The sequence below is a fragment of the Leishmania mexicana genome, chromosome 24 (assembly GCF_000234665.1).
Source record: "Leishmania mexicana MHOM/GT/2001/U1103 complete genome, chromosome 24".
NCBI lineage: Eukaryota > Euglenozoa > Kinetoplastea > Trypanosomatida > Trypanosomatidae > Leishmania > Leishmania mexicana.
In genome coordinates, this window is record NC_018328.1 from 273770 (window position 1) to 296751 (window position 22982).

Below are 22982 nucleotides of genomic sequence, written 5' to 3' on the forward strand. Positions count from 1 at the left end.
AAAGCGGTAGCCAACACGTGCGCGCGTGTATGTGTGTGTGTGTGTGTGTGCGCGCGCATGTGTGGGGGTGGAGAGAAAAAAGGGTGTACGCTGCTCGGCATTGACGAACGGTGTCATACGAGACCCGCCCGCTGCCAAGTTGGAGCAGAAAAAAAAGCACGCACACAGCCGCAGCACCAATACGATGTCTCAAGAGACGTTTTCACCGCGCATTCGTCATTCACATGTGTCGCTGTGCACCTCGCCTGCCGCTACCAGCTACCGCAGCCACGTGGCCCATGCGCCACCCGCGTCCCTTCGCACAACCCTACGTGCGAGAGAGAGAGCAAGAGACATCGAATTCCGCATGAAAATGCACGCAAGGAGATTTGTTTGGCGCTGCACAGTGGGGGGCAACAACAAAGGCGTCAAGGAAGAGAGGGAAAAGGAAGGCAGGAGCTGCTCTGCTGACGGGTGTGCATCCCTCCCCAAGCACCACCCTTTCGCGTTCTCCTTCTCTCTTCTGCGCGCTCCACCGACTTCTCTTGTATCTCTCCCTCGTGATGGAGATGCAGTGCGTGGGTGTGAGCTTAGAGGATTCGGCGGACGTGCCGCCCAGCTCCCCAAACGCCTCCGTGGCAACGACGCATGACAGGTCTACATATCCTCCTCTTCGTCCCTCTACCTCTCGCTTGGCCTCCCTCCCTGTCTGTCTGCCTTCACACGCGGACTCGTGAACGTCAACACGCACGCACACCCAGTCCACCCCACGCCACCCCCTCCCCTCTCAAGGCCTTCAGATATCAGTCAAATCCCCTTTTCTCTTCTGTTCTTGTCTTCTCTCTGTCGTTGACCCGGTCGCCATCATTCTTCCCATTTCTCCTCTGGCTTTGTTTCGTCGGCAGGCTGCGACCGACGGCCCTCTTCGGCCCCGCCCCGCCCCACCCCACCCCACCGCGGTCGCCGCCTCCGTGCCTTCTTCCCCTCCTCCTCCTCTCACAAGTCGTTGTGCGTCTCGAGACGTACACAAGTACCACAACACGTACGCACGTACGCGAACGGGCACGCAACGCGCGGACATATTCATCGACCCTTTTTTTCCTTTTCACCCGGCCCACCCCTCACTCTGTCTGGCGTGTGCTGGAGCTTGGTTCACCGCATCTGCGAGAGCGACTACAAACGGCTACCGCAGCCATCACGTCATCTCCGCCCGACGTCGCCCGTCTCCCTCCCCTTCCCTTTGCAGCAACCCCCCACCCCCTCCCCCCTCTTCTCTCCTCCCTGGTCACCTTGCTCAGTATGTTTGCCAAGTCGCTGGTTCATCTGATCGACGTGTCGAAGCGCCCAGTGCGCGGGGTCGATTACCTGCGCAACCGCTTCACCAATAAAGGCACAGCCTTCACCGCTGCAGAGCGGTCGCACATGAACGTGGAGGGGCTGCTGCCGCCTTCTGTCGAGACCCTCGATGATCAGGTGGAGCGGTACTGGGATCAGCTGAACCGCTTCAACGAGCCGATCAACCGCTACCAGCTGCTGCGCAACGTGCAGAACACGAATGTCACCCTCTACTACGCCATCTTGACGCGGTACCTGAAGCAGACACTGCCGATCGTGTACACGCCAACCGTCGGCGAGGCCTGCCAGCGCTACGGTGACCTCTATCAAAAAGACCACGGACTGTACCTCGACATCGCTAGCAAGGGCAAGGTGAGGCAGATGATTCAGAACCTTCGCAAGACAAACGTCGACATCATCGTGATCACCGATGGCTCCCGCATTCTCGGACTGGGCGACCTCGGCGCCAACGGCATCGGCATCAGCATCGGCAAGTGCTCCCTGTACGTCGCTGCGGGTGGCGTGAAGCCGAGCCGCGTGCTACCGGTCGTCATGGACGTTGGCACAAACAACCTCGAGCTCCGCAACAACCCGCTTTACCTCGGCTTGCGCAAGCCGCGCTGCGGCGATGCCGCCTTTTACGCTCTGCTGGATGAGTTTATGGAAGCTGTGAAGGAGACCTGGCCCTCCGCTGTCGTGCAGTTCGAGGACTTCAGCAACAACCACTGCTTCGACATGCTGGAGCGCTACCAAAAGAAGTACCGCTGCTTCAACGACGACATCCAGGGCACCGGCGCCGTCATCGCTGCTGGCTTCCACACGGCGGTGAAGCTGAGCAAGATCCCGATGGCGCAGCAGCGCATCGTCTTCTTCGGCGCCGGCTCCGCTGCGACCGGTGTGGCGGAGAGCATCGCCGACCTCGCCGCTGAGGCCGGGGTGAAGAAAGAGGACATCAAGAAGAACACCTTCTTCGTCGACTCGATGGGCATGGTGGCCACCAACCGCGGTGACAAGCTGGCCAAGCACAAGCTGGGATGGGCCCGCACCGACATCCCTGACGCAGATATTGCAAGCCTCAAGACCCTCGAGGACGTTGTGCGCTACGTGCGGCCGACCGCGCTCATCGGTCTCGGCGCCACAGCCAACGTCTTTTCGCGGGAAATTGTGGAGTTTCTGCACTCGTGCTGCGCACACCCGATCATCTTCCCGCTGTCGAATCCGTCCAGCAAAGCCGAAATTGTGCCGGCGAACGCATACAAGTGGACGAACGGCGATGCCATCGTGGCCTCCGGCAGCCCCTTCCCCGAGACGGTCGTCAGCGGCCGCACGCTGCAACCGTCGCAGGGCAACAACCTGTACATCTTCCCCGGGGTGGGTCTCGGCTGCTGCATTGCTCAGCCGCCTTACATCCCGCAGGAGGTGCTGGTGGCGGCCGCTGCCTGCCTGAGCACGCTGGCCACGCCGGACGACCTCGCCAGGGGGCAGCTGTACCCGCCTATTGAAGAGGTGCCCCGCGTGTCGCGTGAGGTGGCCGTGGCGTGTATTCAGAAGCTACAGGAGATGGGGCTGGCCAAGGCGGATCTCCCAGACAACCGCCCAGACCTGATGAGGATGGTGAAGACAGCTTTCTGGGAGCCACGCTACTTGCCCGAGAACTACTACCTGGAGAAGGACTTTATTTCCTGAGACAGACAGACAGAAGATGGGAGGAGAAGCGTAACGCCGAGGGCGCCAAAAACTTGTGCGTGTGTGTGTCTGTGTGTATGCGTGTAAGTCTCTCCCTCTCCCTCTGTCTCTGTCACCCATGGACGTGTTCTGTGCCTATTCCTTTCTTGTTTCGTTCTCCCGTCACCCCTTTCCCCCCTCCTCTTTGGTGTCTTCCGGAAGCGCACAACGTGGGCCCTCATCCCCCTCCTCCTCCTCTTCCCTATATGGTGTGTGTGTGTGTGTGTGTGCCCACAGCAGCAGCTGCACGCCACCAGCAGAGAGAAGGGCATTATATAGAGAGAGGTCAGCTGCGGGTTTGGACGAGGCAAAGAATTAAACGCTGAGCGATGGGTCGGAGTTGACGATGGATTAGGAGCCTTCGGCCGTGGCAGCGGTGGTCCTGGTGGCAAACGAAGGATATGTTGGTGCTCGCCGTGTGGTGTCTGATCATACGCGGTGCTGGTGCCTATGCAGGCCATACTTGGGAAGAGGTCTTCACTGGGGCGTTCTGGAATCGAATGGAGGTGTTGGCTAGGGAAGTTCGGGGGAGGGGGGGAACATTGAAGCGCAGGGCATCTCCTCACCTCCTGAGGAGGAGACCACACACACAAACGCACACGGTAAAGGCACGCCTTGGACAAGGCACGCCGACGGCTAACGCTCGCTCGCACTCCCTCTTCCTATTAAGGTGTACATATTTATTTAAGTATCCTTCCCGAGACCGCCCGTGCGGGCACCCGGCATCTAACCTAGCGAACACATATATACATCTACATGCGCAGATGTCTGTCTGCCTGTCTGTGTGGAGGTGGAAGTGGAGGGAGGGCTCTCTGCTTGGTCCTCTATGTGTTTATTTTTCCTTTTAACTGTTGCACGCTTCTCTCGAGACATGACAGTGCGACATAATCGAAGGGAGAAGGGCACGCAACCTCGCTTTCTTAGTCCAGTGGGATCGAGTCCCCGACAAAGAGGGGGTGGACCCACCGCCCACGCAGTGCGCGGTGTCACAAGGTCCAGCACCAACCACACACTCACTCTCTCTGTGTGGACGGAAGTCAAGTAGCCCCTCCTTATCCCCTGCCAATGCCGAGCCACCTCTGGTGGTGGCAAGGTCAGGCACCTACGGTGCAGGGAGGTCAGAGCGATGTATTGCCGCTGATGTCTGCGGTCGGGTTAATGAATAGCGTTGCGTCGGAGCGAACTTCCACGCGACGCTGGTATCGATCGAATGACCGGACAACGTGCCGGCGTGACTAAAACGCGTATCCCAGTCGGCCCTCACGCTGCCCTGCGGGTGGGGAGCCTGGGCCACCCTTTCGGGGGATGCAACCAGGGTGTGCCAACCTGCCTGATGGGCGCTGCGGTGAGGCGACCTGCCGAGCGGGTGGGTGGTGAGTATGGTTCGATCGCAGAGGCGCTGCTCACATAACGGAATCGTCGCATTGACGTAACGCGTGTGTGCCGCGCTGCCTCGCGCCACGGGGACGGGGGCTCTTGTGACGGGGCTGGCCGGGGGCGCGGGTGGACTGGGGATGAACACATGTTGTGTGTGGCAGAGAAATGCGCACGCTGCAATACGTTACTAAAAAAGGATTCTGCTGGAACATGCGCAAAAGGAGCGGAGGCATCTCACTTGGACTCCACCGAGAGACACACTCACACAATACACTCTTAGAGGAATAACCGCACCGAGTCACGCGCCCGACAAGCGCTCCTGCTCGAACAGTTTGGCGTATTCGCTTCCTGTGCATGCGAGAGGCCGTATGTGTGTGTGTGCGTGTGTGTGGGCTGCCGCGCTTCTCAGACCTCTCGGTGCCTCCTAATGTCTTCATAATACAACTGCCCTCGACATGTCCTCCTCTCTTGCTCTTCCATGCGCGTAAGCACCGCTCATGCACGCACGCAGTCAAGGCACGTAGCACCACGCACAGACGCGAAGAGAGAAGAGAAACGCAAGGGCACGACCGGTACTCGCAAGTGCACACACACACACATATATTTACATATACCCTCCTCCTCTGCCAGTCACTGTCCAACACCAGCCCCTACCTTCCTCCCCCCATCTGCTCTTGGGTAGAGTCATCCCTGTACGCCTCCCCATTGCTGACACCATCGTGGGGCCTCGCCCTTCCCCCTCCCTCTCCAACGCAGTTGTCATCAGAGAACCCCAAAAGGTTTTCAAAGATATCGACGGAGGTGTCCCTTCCCCCCTCCCCCAGCAGCGTGCCGGCCTGGGAGAGCCGACCGCGCAGCTCTCCACAGAGAAGCCTCAAGTGCAGCAGTGGCAGAGACATAACGCGGTGTCAACAATGAACACACACTGCAGGTCTGCGTACGACGTGCTTGCTCGCATGTCGGACGAGGAGGACGACGACGTGCCAGAGGACTTGGAGCTGACGTTCGTGCCTGCGTCAAAGCGATGTGAGCCGGCGTCGTCACGCGCCGTCGGCCACCGCGCTAGTAATGCGGCGCCCTCCACGCTGGCCTCCTCGACAGACAGCGTCCCCACAGTCAGCAACCTCAAGCCGCGCGCAGAAACGGTCTATGAGCAGGAGCGCAACGCCAAGGTGCGCCAGCTTCTCGCCGAGCAGCAGAGAGCAGCTCCAGGCGTCGTCTTCTCGCTGGATGCGTTCGAGTCACCGCTACCGGACCGATACACTCTGGCCGGCCTTCAGGAAGCGACAGGCACCCCCGCCTCTTCGTCTTCGCCTGCGCCGTACAACCGAGAAGATCAGCGGCGAGGCTTCTCGCAGTACCGTGGCCGTGGCGGCGCAGAAGGCGGCGGGAGGGGAGGACCTGGTGGAGGGAGCGGCCCGCGCCGGTACCGGATGCCGAATCCGAACATGTCGGAGGAGGAGCAGGCGCGCTACATTCGGCACCGCCGCAACATGGCCGTCATCCGCAACGCACTGCGCGAAGTCGACCCTGACACGCTTGAGTATATGCAGGTGACACAGGCACCGGACCAACTGCCCCTCAACAGAAACCGTGAAGGCTTTTCGAAACCCTACTTTAGTACCGACCGCGGCCGCGGTGGCGACGACGCCGGCGGTGGTCGTAGCACGTCGTCGTACCGCGGCAGAGGCGGCGGCGGAGGAATGCGCGGCCGCGGCGGGAGCGGCTTCTCACCTTACACTGCTGGCCGCGGTGCTGGGGGCGGCGGCGGCGGTCGCTCAGCACCCTTCAGTCCCTACTCGTGAGAATATGGCAGTGAACGTAACACGCGCCTTTGACATGTATGCGTGTGCGTGCGCGTGCCGCCTCTCTTCCCCTACACGATCCTTCCCGCTCCTCCTCGTGCGTGAGTGACAGTCCCGTTCCAATCGCGACGGCGGAGGGGAATTCTTCATTGGGTGCGCCTCTGGATGAGTCCCTGTAGATGTGCTCGCGTGCTTGCCGTCGTGCGGGTACAGTCACCAACACGTGCGCCGGCCATGCCTAAGCTAAACAGAGAACACGACGCTGAGAACGAATACAGCGGCAGCCTTCGCCGATGCTGCGTCCCTGAAGTTCTCTTTGGCCACTAGCGGTGCTGCAACGCCCCCCCCCACCCCGGAGGCTTGCTCCTCCCCAGCCTCCTCCTCCTCCGTATCTGCGCTTGCAGCACACACACACACACACACACACACGCACGTGGTGCACTCGAACCGCCATCCCTCCCCCTCTTCCTCCTCTCCTCGCACTGACTCCCCTCTACCCCGCCCCAGAAGCCCCCTTCCACAGTCCAAGGAAACACGAGAGAGATAAAGTGTGTGCGTGTGCATGCCTGACATGAGCTCAAGCGACGATGCTCCGCCGCACAAACGCCTCGCCTCAGAGCAGTCCAAGCGTGACAGCGGCACCCATGTCGGTGCCCGAGAACACATCCACGATGCCCCAGCGCTAAGCGCACGCACACGCTTTCTACGAGAGCTGGAGCGGTACGCCAGTGATGACGATGATTATGGTGGCAACGCGGGCGCCGTTGCCGTCGGCGCCGGGTCCATGCGGCAGACGAACCACGCAAACGGAGCACCGCAGAGGCGATCCGAATTCCCGATGGCATCGGCAACGCGCGCTGCTGCGCCGTCTGTCGGCCCATCAAGCAGCTCAGACTTCTTCTTCGGTGGCGAAGACGACCCGCACGGCAAAGAGGGCGATGACGCCGTCGGTGATGATGCGATGTGGAGCACGGCATTCGCTTCCCCGCTAGCGAGATCCTTCAACGGCGCCCCCGTCACTGACTCCACCAGCGACAGCGGCATAAAAGGCAGTGGTGCAGCACCATCCCGTGTTGGCCTGCAGCTGCTGCATCACATGCACGCGCTCAACACATCCGGCGACCGCAGAAGCAGCGGACACAACCCCGTCGTTCATTCAGCCGCAGCCAAGGCAAAAACGAAACCCCATACGTCACTCACACCGACGTCATCTGGCGACTTCGAGGTCGTTCACGCGTATGTGCCACTGAGCACAGGCGGCTTCCTGAGCACGGCCAACGCGGCGCATGACACGATGGAAGGGCATCAAGTGCGCATCGGCGACGTTCTCTCTCTGCGGAAGCCCCTCAGCTGCGCAGGCCCACCATCGAGCAGCGCAGTGGCGAGTACGCCTGTCTCCTCTCCTACAACTTCAACTGCCACTCCGTCTACCGCAGCCTCCGCCCTCACCACCGGCTCGGTAGTGGAGGACGTCGCGCAGAAGGCAATGTGTCACTTCAAGAGCGCCGCCACCTTCACCTCCGAGGAGCAGAAATATGGCCGGAAGCTCAGTCCTGATATGGTGCGCCTGCTCTTCGAGGTCACGCGGGTGGATTATCAAGGACGCACCATTGAGGCGCTCTTCCTGGACGGCACACGCGCGAAGGTCTTCTTCTTCGAGGCGCGGCCGGCAGGGTACGTGGAACGGAAGCTGTACGCAACGTGGAAGGCCGATCCAGCAAGTCGCCCTGTGGCCGTCATCCATAGCAACGCGTCGTCGCCGACCACGTCGTTGGCCCCAAATGGGGCCGGCTTGCCATCCTCCGCGCCGTCACCTGCGCTCCCGCCGCCGCCGCCGTCAGTGACCGCTGTCGCGTGGTGGGTAATCCCGCGTCTTCTCGTGCGTGTCACGACGGAGGCAGCCGGCGACTGGTACGGCAAGAAGTGCGTCGTCAAGACCGTGCAGCGAAGCGAGAACCGCGTCCGGCTGATGGAGTGGGTGGAGGAGGGCCGCAGCGGCGGCGGTGAGAGTGGCAGCAGGAGCGTCCACAACTGCGGTGGGCTGACGGCGGCCACTACTGAAACTCGAGAGCTGGTAGGGGTGGACGGGCTTGAGACAGTGGTCCCCAAGAAGGGTGGCCGTGCCATGGTGGTACTGGGGAGCCGGCGAGGCGAGATGTGCACGGTTCGCAGCCGCGTTCGTGGTGCGGATGGTGAGTTGACGGCCGTCGAGGTGGAGCTGAACCGAACAAAGGAGGTGGTGACGCTACAGGCGGGCGAGCTATGCGCCCTGGCGCGATGAACCCAGCGCTCTCTGTCTGTCTACCGCGGATGCCAATGGCTGCTGCTGCGCTCTGCCTTGTCCACACTCGCCGCACCCCACCCCCGCCCCCCCCCGGTGCAAGACGCGCGTGCGCACATGCATACGCGCTCCCTCCATCAGAGCGCATGCATCTATAGCATACAATAGTGTGGCACGCGTACCAGCACTGACGGGCAGACGCACAGATACACTCTACCGCGACATTCCTTCTCCATCAACGACAACAACAACTACAACCCCCCCCTCCATCCATCCACACCCCTGCTTGGCGCTCCTGTCGCCGCGGTGGCCCCGTCCCCATCCCCGTCCCCTTGTTGGCTGCCGTGTGTTCGATTCTGTGCTGCGGTTTCTAATCGGCTGTGGCCTCTACACGAGCCGCTAATCCCTGGCACTCATCTCCCTTCCGTTCTTCGCTCTTCCAATTTCCGCTGAGGGGTCTGTTGTGCATCTCGGCGCCCTCCCCGCCCCCTCCCCGGCACATGCGCACACACGCAGCGGCACGCAATGCCGCTGCCGCGACACACAAACCCCACCGTCGCTCCGTTCCTCTCCCATCGTCCATGCATGTGGGCAAAGCCTTCACGCTCCCACTCGCACACAGCAAGGACAGCCGTTATCCCTCGTTCATGGCGGCCACATACTTTGAAGGTCGTCGCGGGCGTCGAACCTTCCCCGAGCGAAACGCCTCGCAGATTTCGTTTGGGGACGCGAGCGCCAACAGTCCGATAGAAAAGGAAGAGGGGCCGGTGCGGCGACAGGCGCAAGCGTCTGCACCGGTGGCATGGCAGCAGCAGCAGCAGCAGCGTCACGAGCAGGTGTGGCCGACGCGACGACCGCGCGGACCTGGGACAGCGTTTGCCGCGCATATTGAAGCGAACGGCTTTCCAGCCGCTGCCTCGCGCCGCAGCGCCTGCGTCGATGTCGTGCCTGAGTGTCTTTACCAGTATGACACGAGCAAGCTGCACACGCACAAGAAGCTGGCTCAGATGCCGAATCGCGTAAAGCAGTGCGACCGCAACCTTCAGCTGTTTCTGCGACCGGAGGAGCAGGTGGCACGGTCTGCCGCGGCAGCCGTGATGCTGGGTGAGTGGCGGGATAGGCAGCTGTTCTACTCTCGTTATCCGTCTGTGCAGGCGCACGAGCACAGCAGAGACCCGCGCATGATTGCCGACGTGGTCGAGGCCGCGTCCAGCCCACTTTTACACGCTGCGCCGTACGATCGCGTCATGATGGCTGACCGCCGCCCTTGCCTTCCCTATGCGCCTGCCGCGGAACTCGACGACTCGCCGCTTTTGAGGAGGTCTCTGTCAACATATCGACTGCGCCGGCTGAAGCACCTCTATCAACGCGAGCGCAACAGGCCACGTGAGGCAAGCCGCTCAGCGGAGAGAGATGTGGATGCAGTCTTAGAAGAGGACGCACGGGCTCGGCATGGTCAAGCTGCAGTCTCCACACTGCCATCCGGCACGACGGCACACCCTCCCAGCCACGGCGACGTCAGCGCTGACGTCGCCGCAAACGTACCTCCGCTGAGACGTCGAGCGGAGCGCAGCAGTGTCAGACGTGATGACGGCGACGGCGCCGTGTATGCGCATCCACTGCACGGTCGTGACTGGCAGCCGTGGGAGCGCGAGTATGCATGTGAGGCGCCCTCAGCGGCCCCTCGCACCCGATCATCCTTCCACGCATCCGCGCCGATCTCGGACTCGAATGAGAGCAGAGATGGCCATAACGATAGATATGGCGGTGCTGATCACGCACCCGCGAACTCTCTCGGCAGCGCCATCCCCTCAGCCAACTGGCGGTGTGCCTCTGCCCCACATCCGCGACAGGCCACAGGCTCGTACGCCGAGATCTCTGACAGCACTGAAGTCCGCAGTGAGCCGCCTAGGCATACCACTCGCATCGGCGCGCGAATTGCCGTGGCTGATGCCGCTCCTCAAGTACCCCACACCTCCGCCTGGTTTGCGCCCCTGCGTAATGACCGTGTAGCGCGGCAGGTGCATCGCACCAGAAGCGCCGACCACGCTCGCGCATCGCACGCGTTGCGAGAAGAAAAGGAGCGACAGGCTGGCCAACTTCAGCGGCACATCTCAACGACATCGCCAGCGGCGCAGGGGAGCTCGTCCTCCACCACAGCGGGGGCGAGGCCGGCGGAAACCTCCCCTGCCGCCTCCGCTCGCACACAAGCGACGGTGACCCTCGCCGACGTCTGCACACATAAACAGTTGCGGACACCATCTCTGCAGCAGCGGCAGCACTGGCAGCTGGCGGGCAGCGCCGCTTCATCTACCTTCTTCCCCACATCCTCTGCACGTGTGCAGGGGCGAGGCGAAGCAGCGCTGACCCTGCGAGACGTGTGTCGAGCGTTGAACGCCTCCGCAGTGATGATGTGAGAGAAAGACGACGCAGTGCTGGCGGTGACGATAGCGCGTCGCCCCCTCGCAGCTGAGGCGGACGCAGCCCAGAGGCTTCTGTTTGGCGATGGCGCAACGCTGGCTAAACACGCGCACATGCGTGGTGGTCGATGAAGCGTTGCCGTGTTGCAGTTTTACTTGCGTACGTGTCTGTGCGTGTGCTCGCAACGCTTCGACACTCTTGCGTAAGGCGCCTCCTCAACGATGCACCTTCGGTAGTGACAGACCAAGAGGAGAGGCATCCGAAGGCGCGCAGTTGCTCGCGACGCGAGGACGCACACGTGCCCGATGCCTCACACTGCTGCGCGTGAGGTACTCGTCTCGCTCGCCCCACTCGCACATCTGCTCCATCTCTTCCTCTCTGCCTTTCAGTCTTCGTTTGTTTTCATGCTTGTCGCCTTGGATCCGCGTGCGAACATGCGTGCGACGCCTTGAGGCTGCAACTTGAGTGTCACCGACCCTCCATCACCGGTCGCCTAGTCTGCTGTAAGCCCTCTCTCTCTCTCTGGGCCATCCGCTACCACATCTCAAGCGGTCGTATCACCGGCCGCACACACACACACACACACCTCCCCACCCCCTCGAGGCAACACTATCACCGACGGAAACGGCAAGCGGCAAGTCTGTATGTCTGACCCGCAGCATCGAAGGCAAGAGGAAAGCGCTCCTCGTCAAGGAAGATGGGGAGGCATGCCGGCCGCGCCGAATTCAGAGCTGGATGCGGACCTTGTGAAGAGCACATTGGCGACCTCCTCGCGGCTTCCGCCGTCAGGTCCGCGCCCACAGCGCAGAGGGGTAGCGGTGGCACAATCCGCCGCCAGCAGCAATTTCCCCTGTATTGCCCGACAGCCGTTCGACGCGTACGTGGTGCTGGACTTCGAGGCTACTTGCGAGGCGGACAGGCGCATCGCCGACGCGGAGGTGATTGAGTTTCCAATGGTCCTGGTCGACGCTCGCACCGCCACACCGGTTGCGGAGTTTCAGCGATATGTGCGGCCAGTGAAGAATCCCGTGCTCTCGCGCTTCTGCACCGAGCTGACAGGCATCACGCAGGACATGGTGCGTGGTCGTGACCCGTTCCCTATGGTGTACTGCGAGGCACTGCAGTTTCTTGCCGAGGCCGGACTCGGCGATGCACCCCCCATGCGCAGTTACTGCGTCGTTACGTGTGGCGACTGGGACCTGAAGACGATGCTGCCGGCGCAGTTGCGTGTTAGTGGACAACAAGGAACTCCACTGTCGTTTCAGCGGTGGTGCAACCTGAAGAAGTGCATGTCACAGCTGGGCTTCGGCAACGGGAGTGGGGGCGGCGGTCCCGCGCCGCCGCTTGGACTCTCTTGGATTCCCGACATGCTGCAGATGGTCGGTCTCCCGATGCAGGGACGTCATCACAGCGGCATCGACGACTGCCGCAACCTTGCCGCTGTTCTGTGCGCACTGCTGAGGCGCGGCCTCGTCATTGACGTGACTTTTTCTAGTACACCCTTTCTGCGCTGGCACGCCCCGACGGAGGCGCAGCTTCCTGCCTTGGACGCGCTGCCGAGCACGTTGGCCGACGGCGCGGTGCAGCACTCAAGTGATGTGCCTCCACCGCCGCGGTCGCATGCCCGGACAGAGGGTGACGCTCCACAACCAGAGCAGCAGCAGCAGCAGCAGCAGCGACCGCCGGCTCCAGCGAAGAAGGGGCGTTTGAGGCATCGGTGCGCATCCTCAGTCGACTTCATTTTGCCAGCTCTTGCCCTTGACACGAATCGCGACGCCGTGCAGGAGCTTCTCCCCGACACAACCCCTGCCGACGCTCCTCCGCGAGTGTTCGACGAGGAGGAACTCAAGAAGGCGTCTAAATTCATGTCTATCCTACTCCGCCACAAGGCGATCCAGTGGCGGGTGCCTATCACCTCCAACGGCTACGTGTTGCTCGATGACGTCCTACGTCAGCCACAGATGAGGAAGCAGCAAGTCTCAGTGCAGGATGTCGCCAGGATCGTGCGCGACTCCGACAAGCAGCGCTACCGGTTAGCGTATGGTGCGGCAGACGGCCGTCTCTACATTGCTGCCGTGCAAGGGCACAGCATCGATGGTGTTGAGCCGCAGCTGCGAGCGCTGACAAGCGTGGGGGAGGTACCGGTGGCTATTCACGGCACCTACTGGGAGGCCTGGAAAGCGATCCAGCAGTGCGGTTACCTGAGCACCATGAGTAGGCAGCACATCCACTTCGCCAAGGGGCTCATAAACGACGAGCAGGTGGTAAGCGGCATGCGCAAGAACGTGCAGCTCTTCATCTACCTGGATGTCGCGGCAGTGCTCGCGGATGGCGTGGCACTCTACGAGAGCACCAACGGCGTCCTTCTTACCCCCGGTGTAGGCCACACGCGGCAGCTGCCTCTCAAGTACGTGGCCAAGGTGGTGGACCGAAGCAATGGCCGCACAATCTACCCTGCGTGATGCTGTGCGTGGCGCGAACGGGCTCCGTCGCGGCTGATGGAAAAGTGCGATGTGTATTAAGCACACACACACACACACACGCTCCTGGACAGCCTCTCCTTCCCTGTACCCCCCCCCCGCCCCCACCCGCCTGCGTCGGTGCGTTCACCTCCTCCTTTTCCATCGTGGCGTCGGTGCTGCCGTTGATCCCGCTTACTCCCGCGCGGAGTGACCCCACAAGCTTGGTGAGCTCTTTGTTTCTGCCTGTCGCTCACGCGCGTGCACAGGTGCCGTAATCAACTCCACGCTACACCTTGCATTCATGATCCTCTTCTTCACATACTCGCCCTCCCCTCCGACGTCACGGACAACGCCATCTTATGTCCTCCTGTGCGTGTCCCCCTTTCTCTCTGTGTGTGTAACTGCTCATGCCACGCCCGCGAGAAGCGAGATCCATCTCCCTATCTCGCACGCGCACCTCACCCTCACATGTGTCGACACCAACGCACCATGAGGTGGCACAGCCTTATGGTGTTACCACTGTGCCACGTCCGCCCGTCGCTGCAGCGGCGTTTTGACGTCGGGAACAGAAGCTCTCACACTCACCCCCCCCAACCCCCTCCCCCTCCTCTGTCCTCCGCTGATGCGTCATCTGACGGGCCGCACGGCACCGCGCCACTGAAGCATACTTGTCTGCACCCCGGGCTTGTCGTCAAACCCCCGCGTGTGTCATCCTTCACCCAGACCCATACGCACCTGAACCTCTCCGCCCCGCGCACAGTGGAGACGCCACGTGGCTTGTCGTGTCTATGGCCATCCTTGACGCGAGCACACAGGCACAAGGAAGAACGTGAAGAGGTGACGGTGACTCCGCGGCTGACACAGGCCCTCACGATTTTTTTGGGTTTGTTTGCCTTCGCTATCCGCCATCTCGCATGGCGGCCGCCGCGTCGCCGTTCTCGCTGCCTCGTGCGCGGTTGCCGGCGCTGCAGCAGCTCCCGCTTGACTCCATCACGGTGTACGATACGGCCACCCACTGCTACCTGCTCGGCACAGACAGCCTGCAGAAGAACTTTCACCTTCTCTCCTGCCGCAAGCACAGCGCTGAGCCAACACCGTGCCACAACGCTGTCAGCAACAGTAGCGTCGTCGCGGGCGCTGGCAGTAATGGACGCCAGAACGCCACCGTGTCCGAGTCGGAGGCGGAGGTGGGGCGGGCAGGGGCGAGCACCGCCGCTCCCCCGAGCGCTTCCCACGCCGAACTGTTTGGCCTTGACGACTTGCACGACTTCACGAGCTACGCCGTCTACTCCCCGACAGAAGCCGGGGCCCTCGTCGACGCTCTGCGACGGGAGCACGGCGCGTCAATGCGCATTCTCTCCGCTGTCGCCTTCCTCGGTGCGGTACGCTTCACCGCCGGCTACTACGTGGTACTGGCGACGGAGCGACGCATGGCGGGCTACCTTGGCGTGCACCGGCTCTTCGAGGCTGTGAGCGTGGAACTGGTCTCGCTGCAGCTGGATCCTGAATGGGTGGCCGCCGCTGAGATGCAGGCGCGAAAACGGTTGCAACAGCTTCGGCGCGGCGGCGGCGTTGGTGCTCGAGGCTTCAAGACCGGCTACTCTCCGCTTATCTCTGCACCAGGGACGGCGGCAGGCTCGCCGTTCGTGCCTTCTACATCCCGCTCCCGCCTTGCCAGGGCTGGCTACGGCCGCAAGTTCGTCGCCTCCGGAACGGGCGCCTCGGCGTCTGCCACCTCGTACATCTTTCAGCGCCGCAGTCTGGAGGAGCTGTACCGGCAGCAGCTCATCACCTCCCTCTCGCGCGCCTCATCTTTCTTTTACTCGCACAGCTACGACCTCACGAACACCCTTCAGAGGAACATGCTGGCGGCAGGGACAGCGGTGTCCGACGGGGGGGTCCAGCCGATCACCTGTGCGGGCAACGGGGGGCGCCACTGCTTTGAGCGGCGCCCAGATCGCGTCGCCGCGGCAGATGCCCGAGTGGAGCCCTCCCCGCGAGGTGGTCAGCCGCTGCAGCCACGGATGCAGTACGTGTGGAATGAATACCTTCTGGAGCCGTGGCAGCTCAACGACCGCGATGCAGAAAGCGTCAAGGTCGAGATGAGTGACGTAGCCGAGGCCGATGTCGGTGGCGGCGGTGACGCGCCGGCAGCCCCGCCCGCCGGCCGTGCAAAACGGGATTCGGCGCCGCAGTACCCATCTGCACTGTCGCGGTGGTGTGTCTTCCTCGTGCATGGCTACATTACGCAGCGCGCTGTGGTGGTACGCCGGCCAGCCTTTCGCACGCTTCTCGTCACGCTCATCGCGCGTGTCAGCAAGGCGTCGGCCGGCGTACGCTACCTCCGGCGCGGTCTCAACAGTGACGGACACGTTGCAAATCACGTTGAGGTGGAGCAGATCATCAGCGACGAGTCTTCGTGGAACTCGACCTTTACTGCCGGCGCCATCACCTCCTACGTCCAGCTGCGTGGGTCGGTGCCAGTGCGGTGGTATCACCCACCGACAGCGTCGCGCCTGCTTTCGAAGCCGCCAATCGTTATAGGACCGCACGACTCGCAGTGGAGTGAGACATGCCTCCACTTCCAGCACCTCCTGGAGCAGTACGGCTCTCCCATCTTGGTGCACGACCTTCTCAAACGCAGGGAGAACAACACGCGGGAGAGCGTGCTCGGCGACGCGTACCGCGCGGCAGTGCGTGCCATGGTCGCCGCTGTGGACCGTTGGACCCCCGCTGCGACCGCCGGCCGGGACAGCGTGGAGAGGGGTAACACAAGTGAGCCACGCGTCTGCGGCGCTGACGTTCTCCAGTACGAGTCTACTGACCTCCGCAGTCTCAGCCAGCTCGCGTGGAACACAATGACAGCTCTGGCAGAGCAGCACTTCCGTGTGGTCCACTGTTTTGTCACCAGGCGATGCTGCCCGGTCGCCACTCTTGAGCGGCACGCACAGTATGCTTCTCGTCTCGATCACAGTGACATGCTCATGACAGGTGACACCAGCAAGGTCGCCGATGCACACAAAAGACGCGTCAGCAGCGACGGCGAAGATGCCGAGGTTGTTCAGCTGCAGCGCGGGGTGGTCCGCAGCAACTGTCTCGACTGCATCGACCGCACTAACCTTGGTCAGCTTTTCCACGGCCTCCACGCTCTGGGGGAGCAGCTGTCTGCGCTCGGTCTGCTGCAGCACGCAGCGGATGTATGTGACTCGCCAGCGGTAACGGAGCTGCTGCTTGAGATGTACCTGGCCATGGGGGATGCCATAGCCACTCAGTACGGCGGCTCCGCCCAGGTCGGAGCTGGCGTGCTGCACCGCGGCGCGGGCTGGGATCAGCTGATGGGGGTGAAGCGCCTCTACCACAACGTCATGAGTGACCGTGACAAGCAGGAGGCAATGAACCTTCTGCTCGGCCGCAAGCAGCCGCAGCCCCGCCGTGGCTCACGCGCCTGCAACCCAGAGATGCACAGCCCTGGCCAGATGGTCCCGCTCCCCCTTGCCCAAGCCTCCCCATCATCCACTGCGCCGTCGCTGAGCGCCTCCATCACGTCTGCGTCGCCAGCGGCAGCGGCTGCGTGGGTTGGCGTGGGCCGTGGCCCGCTTGCGAGCGAGGATGCCGGCGGCGCCACGGCATCCTTCCTCTCTGGAATCCGCCAGACGGCCTCGCGGTGGTGGAGCGAGGCAACTTCGTCAGCGTCGTCTTCTGGGGCGGCGGTGGCGGCCGCGGAGGCAGAGGCAGAGGCTGACTACTACGAGCAAGTCTCCAGCGCCCCACGGCTGCCTCTGCCCGGTCTGCTGACGTCGTGGTGGGTGCAGCCGCTACGCCGCTTCGACGCGTGGTGTGCTGCATGTGGTGCCAGTGCACTCCGGGGCGCCACGAGGAATAGCAAGACCGCAGACGCCGCAAGCGTGCGGCCTTTGGGAGAAGTCGCTGCCCCGCAGGCGCCGCGCAGCTCCTTGGCTCACTCAGATGTCTCCATCTCCTCTTCTGCACCGACGCTTGCCTCCTCGGCAAGCTCTCGCACGAGTGTGCCGACGGACGCGGCCGTGGCGTCGGCCGACGCCTACGGCGGAGACGAGCTGGCGCTTCACCTTCTCGCCGCTGAGGCGCAGGCGCAGGAGCGTTGGAAGCTCTTCATTGCCAACGTGGAGCGGCAAGCGTGCCTCGCCCCAGCGCGGCGCGACGCGGCCGCGCAGCTCTACCACGGCAGACGTAGGGGAGTGTCGCATGGCGACGGGATCGACGATACCGCCGCAGCACCGTCCCTGTCTTCGCCCCTCTCTCCAGTCTCGGCGGGCACTCCCGCTAGCGACGCGTCGGCGCCGTCACGCTCGATGCAGTGGTCTCTCGTAAGCAGTACCACGTCGCCGACCGTGCGTACAGCGGCCGCCACTGGAGGCGCGGAGGCGGGTGCCCTGTCCCGTGCAGGATATGCAACGGTGGCGTCAGCGGAACGCGCGCCTCTACCCTTCTCCGCACCGTTGTTGACGGCTCCGCTGTACCTCTTTACGGAGCCGTTGGTTCTTCTCCGCACGACGATGCACGCGTTGCCCGTTGAACGTTTTGCCGTTGCAGAGCGCCGGCCGACCGGGCCATCGACCGCCTCTGCTGCTGCGTTGGGCTCTGGTGGCTTGAGATCGGGCAAGAAGCGTGCTGCGATTTACAGCGTCGGCGATGCTTTGCCGCAAGAGCCACCGTACAGCGTCGGACAAGCTGTTGCGCGCCAGCTCTTTGGCTGTTTCCCGCCTGCCGCTGCGGTTGTCACTGCTCACTCTCGGGATCAGATGCTGATGGCGCAACACCAGCCCTGGCGGTCGCCGCAGGAGGCTCACTCACACGACGCCTTCCCATGCATCGTGCGGAACAGCGCGTTCGCGCAGCAGAATGCGGACCTTGAACGGTTGGCGCACCGGGAGGTGCTGTGGATAGTACATGGTGTCGGCACGGCGGCAGCTGGGACGCACGGGGTGTCCGCGGAATCGCTGCGGAGGTCCACGTCGTGTGCTTCGATGGTGCAGCCCTCAGCACCGCCAAGCTGGCCGTGGACTCTCTCCGCGCAGGAAGTCGCGGACCGTCAGTTCATAGCGGCGCTGCTCGTGGGTTGGTTCGGTGCGCCGGCAACTTGGGGGCTAGAGGACATGATACGAGTGGCGCAGCGCCTCGTCTACCCCGAGCTCTTGCCGGCGGAGGTGCTGCAGGTGCTGCGCAGCAGCCGTGTGCAGCCGCCACTCGAAGGAGCAGAACTTCTGTTCGCTGGTACGCCTTCAAAGGCAGAAGAGGGCACGGAGGAGCGAGAGAAACGCGTGGACGCAGAGACAAGGCAGTACTGGCATGAGCGACTCGCCGCATCAGTCGGTCAACGAGGTTCGCTCTTCGCCCGCGGCACTCCCGTCGCCGCCTTCAAGCATGCCTCCAGGCCGACGGCGCCGCGGCGAGACCCCGGGGGCAGAGACGCCCCCCTTCGGCGGACGTCACCCGTGCGCTTTGCCCCGCCGCCCACGCCGCTGCCATATCAGCGGGATGTGAACGTCAACTCAGACAGCCCGGTGCAGGCGGCAGTGGCTCTCCTCTGCCGTCTTGCAAGCGTTCTACGCTTTGCGGGGCACGACAACACGGCGAGAGGGGCGTCGATGAACGACACGGGCATCGGGCCGGTCGTGGGGGCGCGCGGCAGCGGCGTAGTCGCGGCGACCTCTATGGCAGCTCGCTGGAGCCACGAAGTCTCGACGGGTGAGAGTCGTGGTGGCGCAGGTGTGAACGTCCTCGCTGTATCGACACACGACGCCGACGCTGCGCAGGACGAGAAGGCTGCGCCTGTCCGCCGTGTGGAAGAGGCGCTTCTCCCCTTACTGGAGGAGTGCCCCAACGCTAGCGCGCCTGCATCTGCATACCTCCCGGGTCTCTTTCCCAAGCACGAGGCCCTCCCCGACTCGCTGCGTCGGCAGTGGCTCCTGTGTCGTCTCCTGCAGCCCATCTTCACCCGCTGCGTGCTGACGCCGCCAACGCTGCACAACCTGCTTCGTGACCTCTTCACCGAGCTGCTCACTGTCGACGACACTGCCGCAGGTCCTGCCGACGAGGTGAATCGGGAGAATGAGGCACGGCAACAGCCCCGACGCCGCGAATACCGCGTCCGCTACAGCTTTGTGCTGCCCCAGCAACACTGGCAACTGCAGCAACAGCCACTACAGGGGCAAACCCCCCGCCTGCAACCCTCGGGCGATGACGGTGCGGATGACGCTGGGGGTCGCGGGGATGGCTGGTACCTGTACAATCTCTTTGCGGGCAGGTCTACGTCGCTGTCGTCCTCCTCACCGCAGGAGCCGTCGAACATGCACAACGCCTCCTCATCCCCCACCTCCGCCGCGGCCTCGCGAACGCTGAACATTCCGGCCACGCTGAAGGTGCGGCACTGCTGCTCTGCCTTGGATCTCTACCGCTGGTCTGTGGCACACTGTCCGCTCTTCGCGATCCCTCCTGACCGCGAGCCGAGCTACGCGTCCGTGGTTTGCAGCAACGGCAGCAGCGCGAACAGGAGCACCGCAGCGGCTGTGTGGCACCTGCTTTGGTGGGCAGTCGACAACAGCTTTCTCGTTCCCGTCGTGCGCCGCCGCGGCCAGGCGACGCTTGAAATGTTAGCGGATGAGACAGCGCTTTTCTGCGTGAAGCGCGATGTGGCGCGCGTCGCGCTGAACGTAGAGCGCCGCTGCCGCGATGACGTCTGGCGACCGCAGCAACCGGAAGCACGGGCCAACTCCGGGAAAGAGGTGCCTAGCTCCAGCGCTATCTACGGAGTCGACCTCGCCCCATCGATGCTGCGGCTGCACCGGCCCCTTCGTCGCAGCACTCTCGCCGGCATCTTGGCGCTGAGCGAAAATCTGGCGAGTCTCGGGTTGCGTGCCGCGACGCAGGTGCAGGAGTTCTTCCGCGCTCGCAACGTGCACGGCTGGGCGCGGCAATCCCTCGGCGCCGGCGCTGGCACTACGGTCGCTCTCTTCGGCGGCCGTCCCGTTGGTGCAACGGAAGTGGTAGACTCCTCCTCCGTGGCCAGCGCCGCCACAGCAGCCACCGTCGTTCGGCGTTTTCACCGACTCGCCGAGGACTGCCTGCAGAACGTGCAGAGTGCCATGGCGGCGCTTCAGCACATGTCTCTCGAGGTCCTTGCGAGGGACGCCGCCATGCACGACTACATCAGCTTCTTCGTGAACGTGTACAATGCCGCCTACGTAGCGGCGTGGCTGACCAACGTGAAGGAGCTGGTGAGTAACGGCGCCGCAGCGGCAACGGCTGGCACGAGCTCACCCGCTAAGAGCAGCCACCACCAGCACCAGGGTGCTCGTCGCGCGCCGATACCACGCACCATCGACCTCTTCCCGCTGCCCACCTTGTGCAACACGAGCCACGCCTGCTTCATGCACGCGTACGGCGTCGTCATTGGGGGCGTGTTTGTGAGCCTCGACGAGATGAAATACGGCATCTTGGGCGGAAACCGAGCTCCGCCCCACTGCGACCTGCCGCTGTGGCCCCCCGTTGGCGGCAACGGTGCCAGTCCGTGCCGCCCCTCGAGCAGTCAGCGGTCGAGCGAGCTGGACTGGCGACAGCAGATGCAACGACTTGTGCCGCTGCATCTGCGCGCTGACGTGTCCGAGGTGGCGCGGCTCAATGCCCTTCAGCGTCACCCACACCTGCAAGAGGCGCTCGACTTCATCGACATGTGCGAGGCGCTCGCCCCCTCCACATCGCACATACATAATCCTGGCGCTGAGGGAGACGGGGCACACGCAGTGTCGGCGAAGGCACGGCTCACCTCGCACGAACAGGGCGCAATGCGGAACCCGAGTAGCAGCTATCGCGCACCTTCCCTGTCGCAGCCCTCGCCGGCCTCTTCCCTCGACATCGCGGCGGCCGCCGCAGCGGCAACTGACTCGGCTAGGCGAAGCGTATGTGTGTCACCACCGTTGCCGCCGAACACTTCATCAGCGCGAGGACTGGGCTGCCAAGGTGATGGTGGTCCTCAGCAGCGCCGACGCCACGAGCTGGTTGACGTGTGGTGCGTCGATGTCGTGCGTTACGTACCGTTCCGCATCGTGCTTCAGCTCATTGATACCTATCTACCGCCGCCGGTGCTTCATCTGTGCGCCGGTAGCGTCGATGCAGAGTGGAAGGAGTACTCTGTGGATATCACCGGCGACGATGATGGCAGCGGTGCAGCAGGCAGCATCAGCCCCGTCCTGCTCGACGGAAGAGACCGTGTACCGTGGTATCTACAGCCAATCTTCAATGCCACGTCGCTGTTGCACACCACCTTGCAGAGCTCCAAGCTCGGCGCCGCCTACGCTGTTGCCCGCGATGGCGACGGACCGGCGGCCGGCATGTTGACGCCGCGGGTTAGCCAAGACGCAAACGGTGTGCTGCTGCAGCCGTGTCGCATGTGGAGCAGTCCTTCCTACTACGTCGTCGGCGGCGACGGCATGAGCGGTGATGAGGCCGTGAGCCACTCCTTCCAACTCCTGCAAGCGCTGGCAGGCTCCTACCTCGGCGCCGGCCTCTACCACCCCATCAGCCTTGGCACCACGGGTGGCAGCGCTGAGAATGCTCCGCCGCGTGCTCCAGCGCAGCACCTGTGTATTCCCCTTCACTCTGACGATGCCTTCACGCAGCTGCGCGCAACGGAGGCGGCCTTCCGCAGTGCCCTCCTCACCACCGACCCGCACCTCTTTTGTGGCGCCGCCACACCACCACCCACGAAGTCGCCCGTGGGGGCAGTGCAGTCTCGGTGCTCATCCCAGCCGCCGCCGCTGTCTTTGCCGACTGCCTCTTCGCAACCGCCTCATCTACGCGGTCATGGCGGTGCTGCCGGCATGCACACAAGCACAGCTGGCCCCGGCGCCAGACTGATCTTTGGCGGCTTTGGCAGCTCTGCCACATCTTGCTCTGCCACCCTGCAGAACGCCATGAAGCCTCTCTTGTACGAGTGGTGTCGGTCGGTAGAGGAGATGGGCAACTCCACCCTTTTCTCCCGACCTGCGTGGCAGATGCGGGTGACGCTCCAGATGGTGCGGCTGCTCGAGGAGTCCTACGCGTCTGGGAGGGCAGTGCGAGCCGCACAAGCGGCGATGCGGTCTGGCGAGGCGGTGCCGACCAAGTAAACGAAAGTGCGACACATCTGTGCGTGAAATTCTGTATTGAATGCAGGAGCCATCACCGCACCTCCAACTGCCCCGGCGCCCTCTCCACGCCGCCGCCGCCGCTGCCCCCCCCCCCTTGCTTCCGTCCTTCGATCAGTCCTTCTTCTATTGCTTTCTCGTGTCATTCGGGCTCCGCGGTGCGCTTCACCGTCCGGTCCGCCCCCTGCGTGCGTGATTGCCCTCTGGCTGCTGCTCTCGTCCGCTCTTTTCTGTGCCACCGATGGCAGGACGGGGTAGGGTGGGCCCACCGCCCACGCAGTGCGCGGTGTCACAAGGTCCAGCACCAACCACACACTCACTCTCTCTGTGTGGACGGAAGTCAAGTAGCCCCTCCTTATCCCCTGCCAATGCCGAGCCACCTCTGGTGGTGGCAAGGTCAGGCACCTACGGTGCAGGGAGGTCAGAGCGATGT

At 63.2% G+C, this 22982-nt stretch overlaps 6 protein-coding genes across 6 annotated transcripts; all 6 read left to right on the plus strand.

The window, feature by feature from the left end:
• Positions 1-1278: 1278 nt before the first annotated feature.
• LMXM_24_0770 (putative malic enzyme) lies at positions 1279-3000 on the plus strand (the record flags this gene model as incomplete). Its single annotated transcript, XM_003875841.1, has 1 exon — positions 1279-3000. One exon carries the CDS (start codon positions 1279-1281, stop codon positions 2998-3000), a length of 1722 nt encoding a protein of 573 aa, XP_003875890.1.
• A 2330-nt stretch (positions 3001-5330) lies between these two features.
• Positions 5331-6221, plus strand: LMXM_24_0780 (conserved hypothetical protein; the record flags this gene model as incomplete). The annotated part of the gene is made up of 1 exon (XM_003875842.1): positions 5331-6221. One exon carries the CDS (start codon positions 5331-5333, stop codon positions 6219-6221), a length of 891 nt encoding a protein of 296 aa, XP_003875891.1.
• A 562-nt stretch (positions 6222-6783) lies between these two features.
• LMXM_24_0790 (conserved hypothetical protein) lies at positions 6784-8502 on the plus strand (the record flags this gene model as incomplete). The annotated part of the gene is made up of 1 exon (XM_003875843.1): positions 6784-8502. One exon carries the CDS (start codon positions 6784-6786, stop codon positions 8500-8502), a length of 1719 nt encoding a protein of 572 aa, XP_003875892.1.
• Positions 8503-9002: 500 nt separating this feature from the next.
• On the plus strand, positions 9003-10919 carry LMXM_24_0800 (hypothetical protein, unknown function; the record flags this gene model as incomplete). Its single annotated transcript, XM_003875844.1, has 1 exon — positions 9003-10919. The coding sequence occupies one exon, from the start codon at positions 9003-9005 to the stop codon at positions 10917-10919; it is 1917 nt and encodes a 638-aa protein (XP_003875893.1).
• Positions 10920-11630: 711 nt separating this feature from the next.
• Positions 11631-13385, plus strand: LMXM_24_0810 (putative phosphotransferase; the record flags this gene model as incomplete). Its single annotated transcript, XM_003875845.1, has 1 exon — positions 11631-13385. One exon carries the CDS (start codon positions 11631-11633, stop codon positions 13383-13385), a length of 1755 nt encoding a protein of 584 aa, XP_003875894.1.
• A 914-nt stretch (positions 13386-14299) lies between these two features.
• Positions 14300-22531, plus strand: LMXM_24_0820 (putative inositol polyphosphate phosphatase; the record flags this gene model as incomplete). Its single annotated transcript, XM_003875846.1, has 1 exon — positions 14300-22531. The coding sequence occupies one exon, from the start codon at positions 14300-14302 to the stop codon at positions 22529-22531; it is 8232 nt and encodes a 2743-aa protein (XP_003875895.1).
• Between the last annotated feature and the right edge of the window lie 451 nt (positions 22532-22982).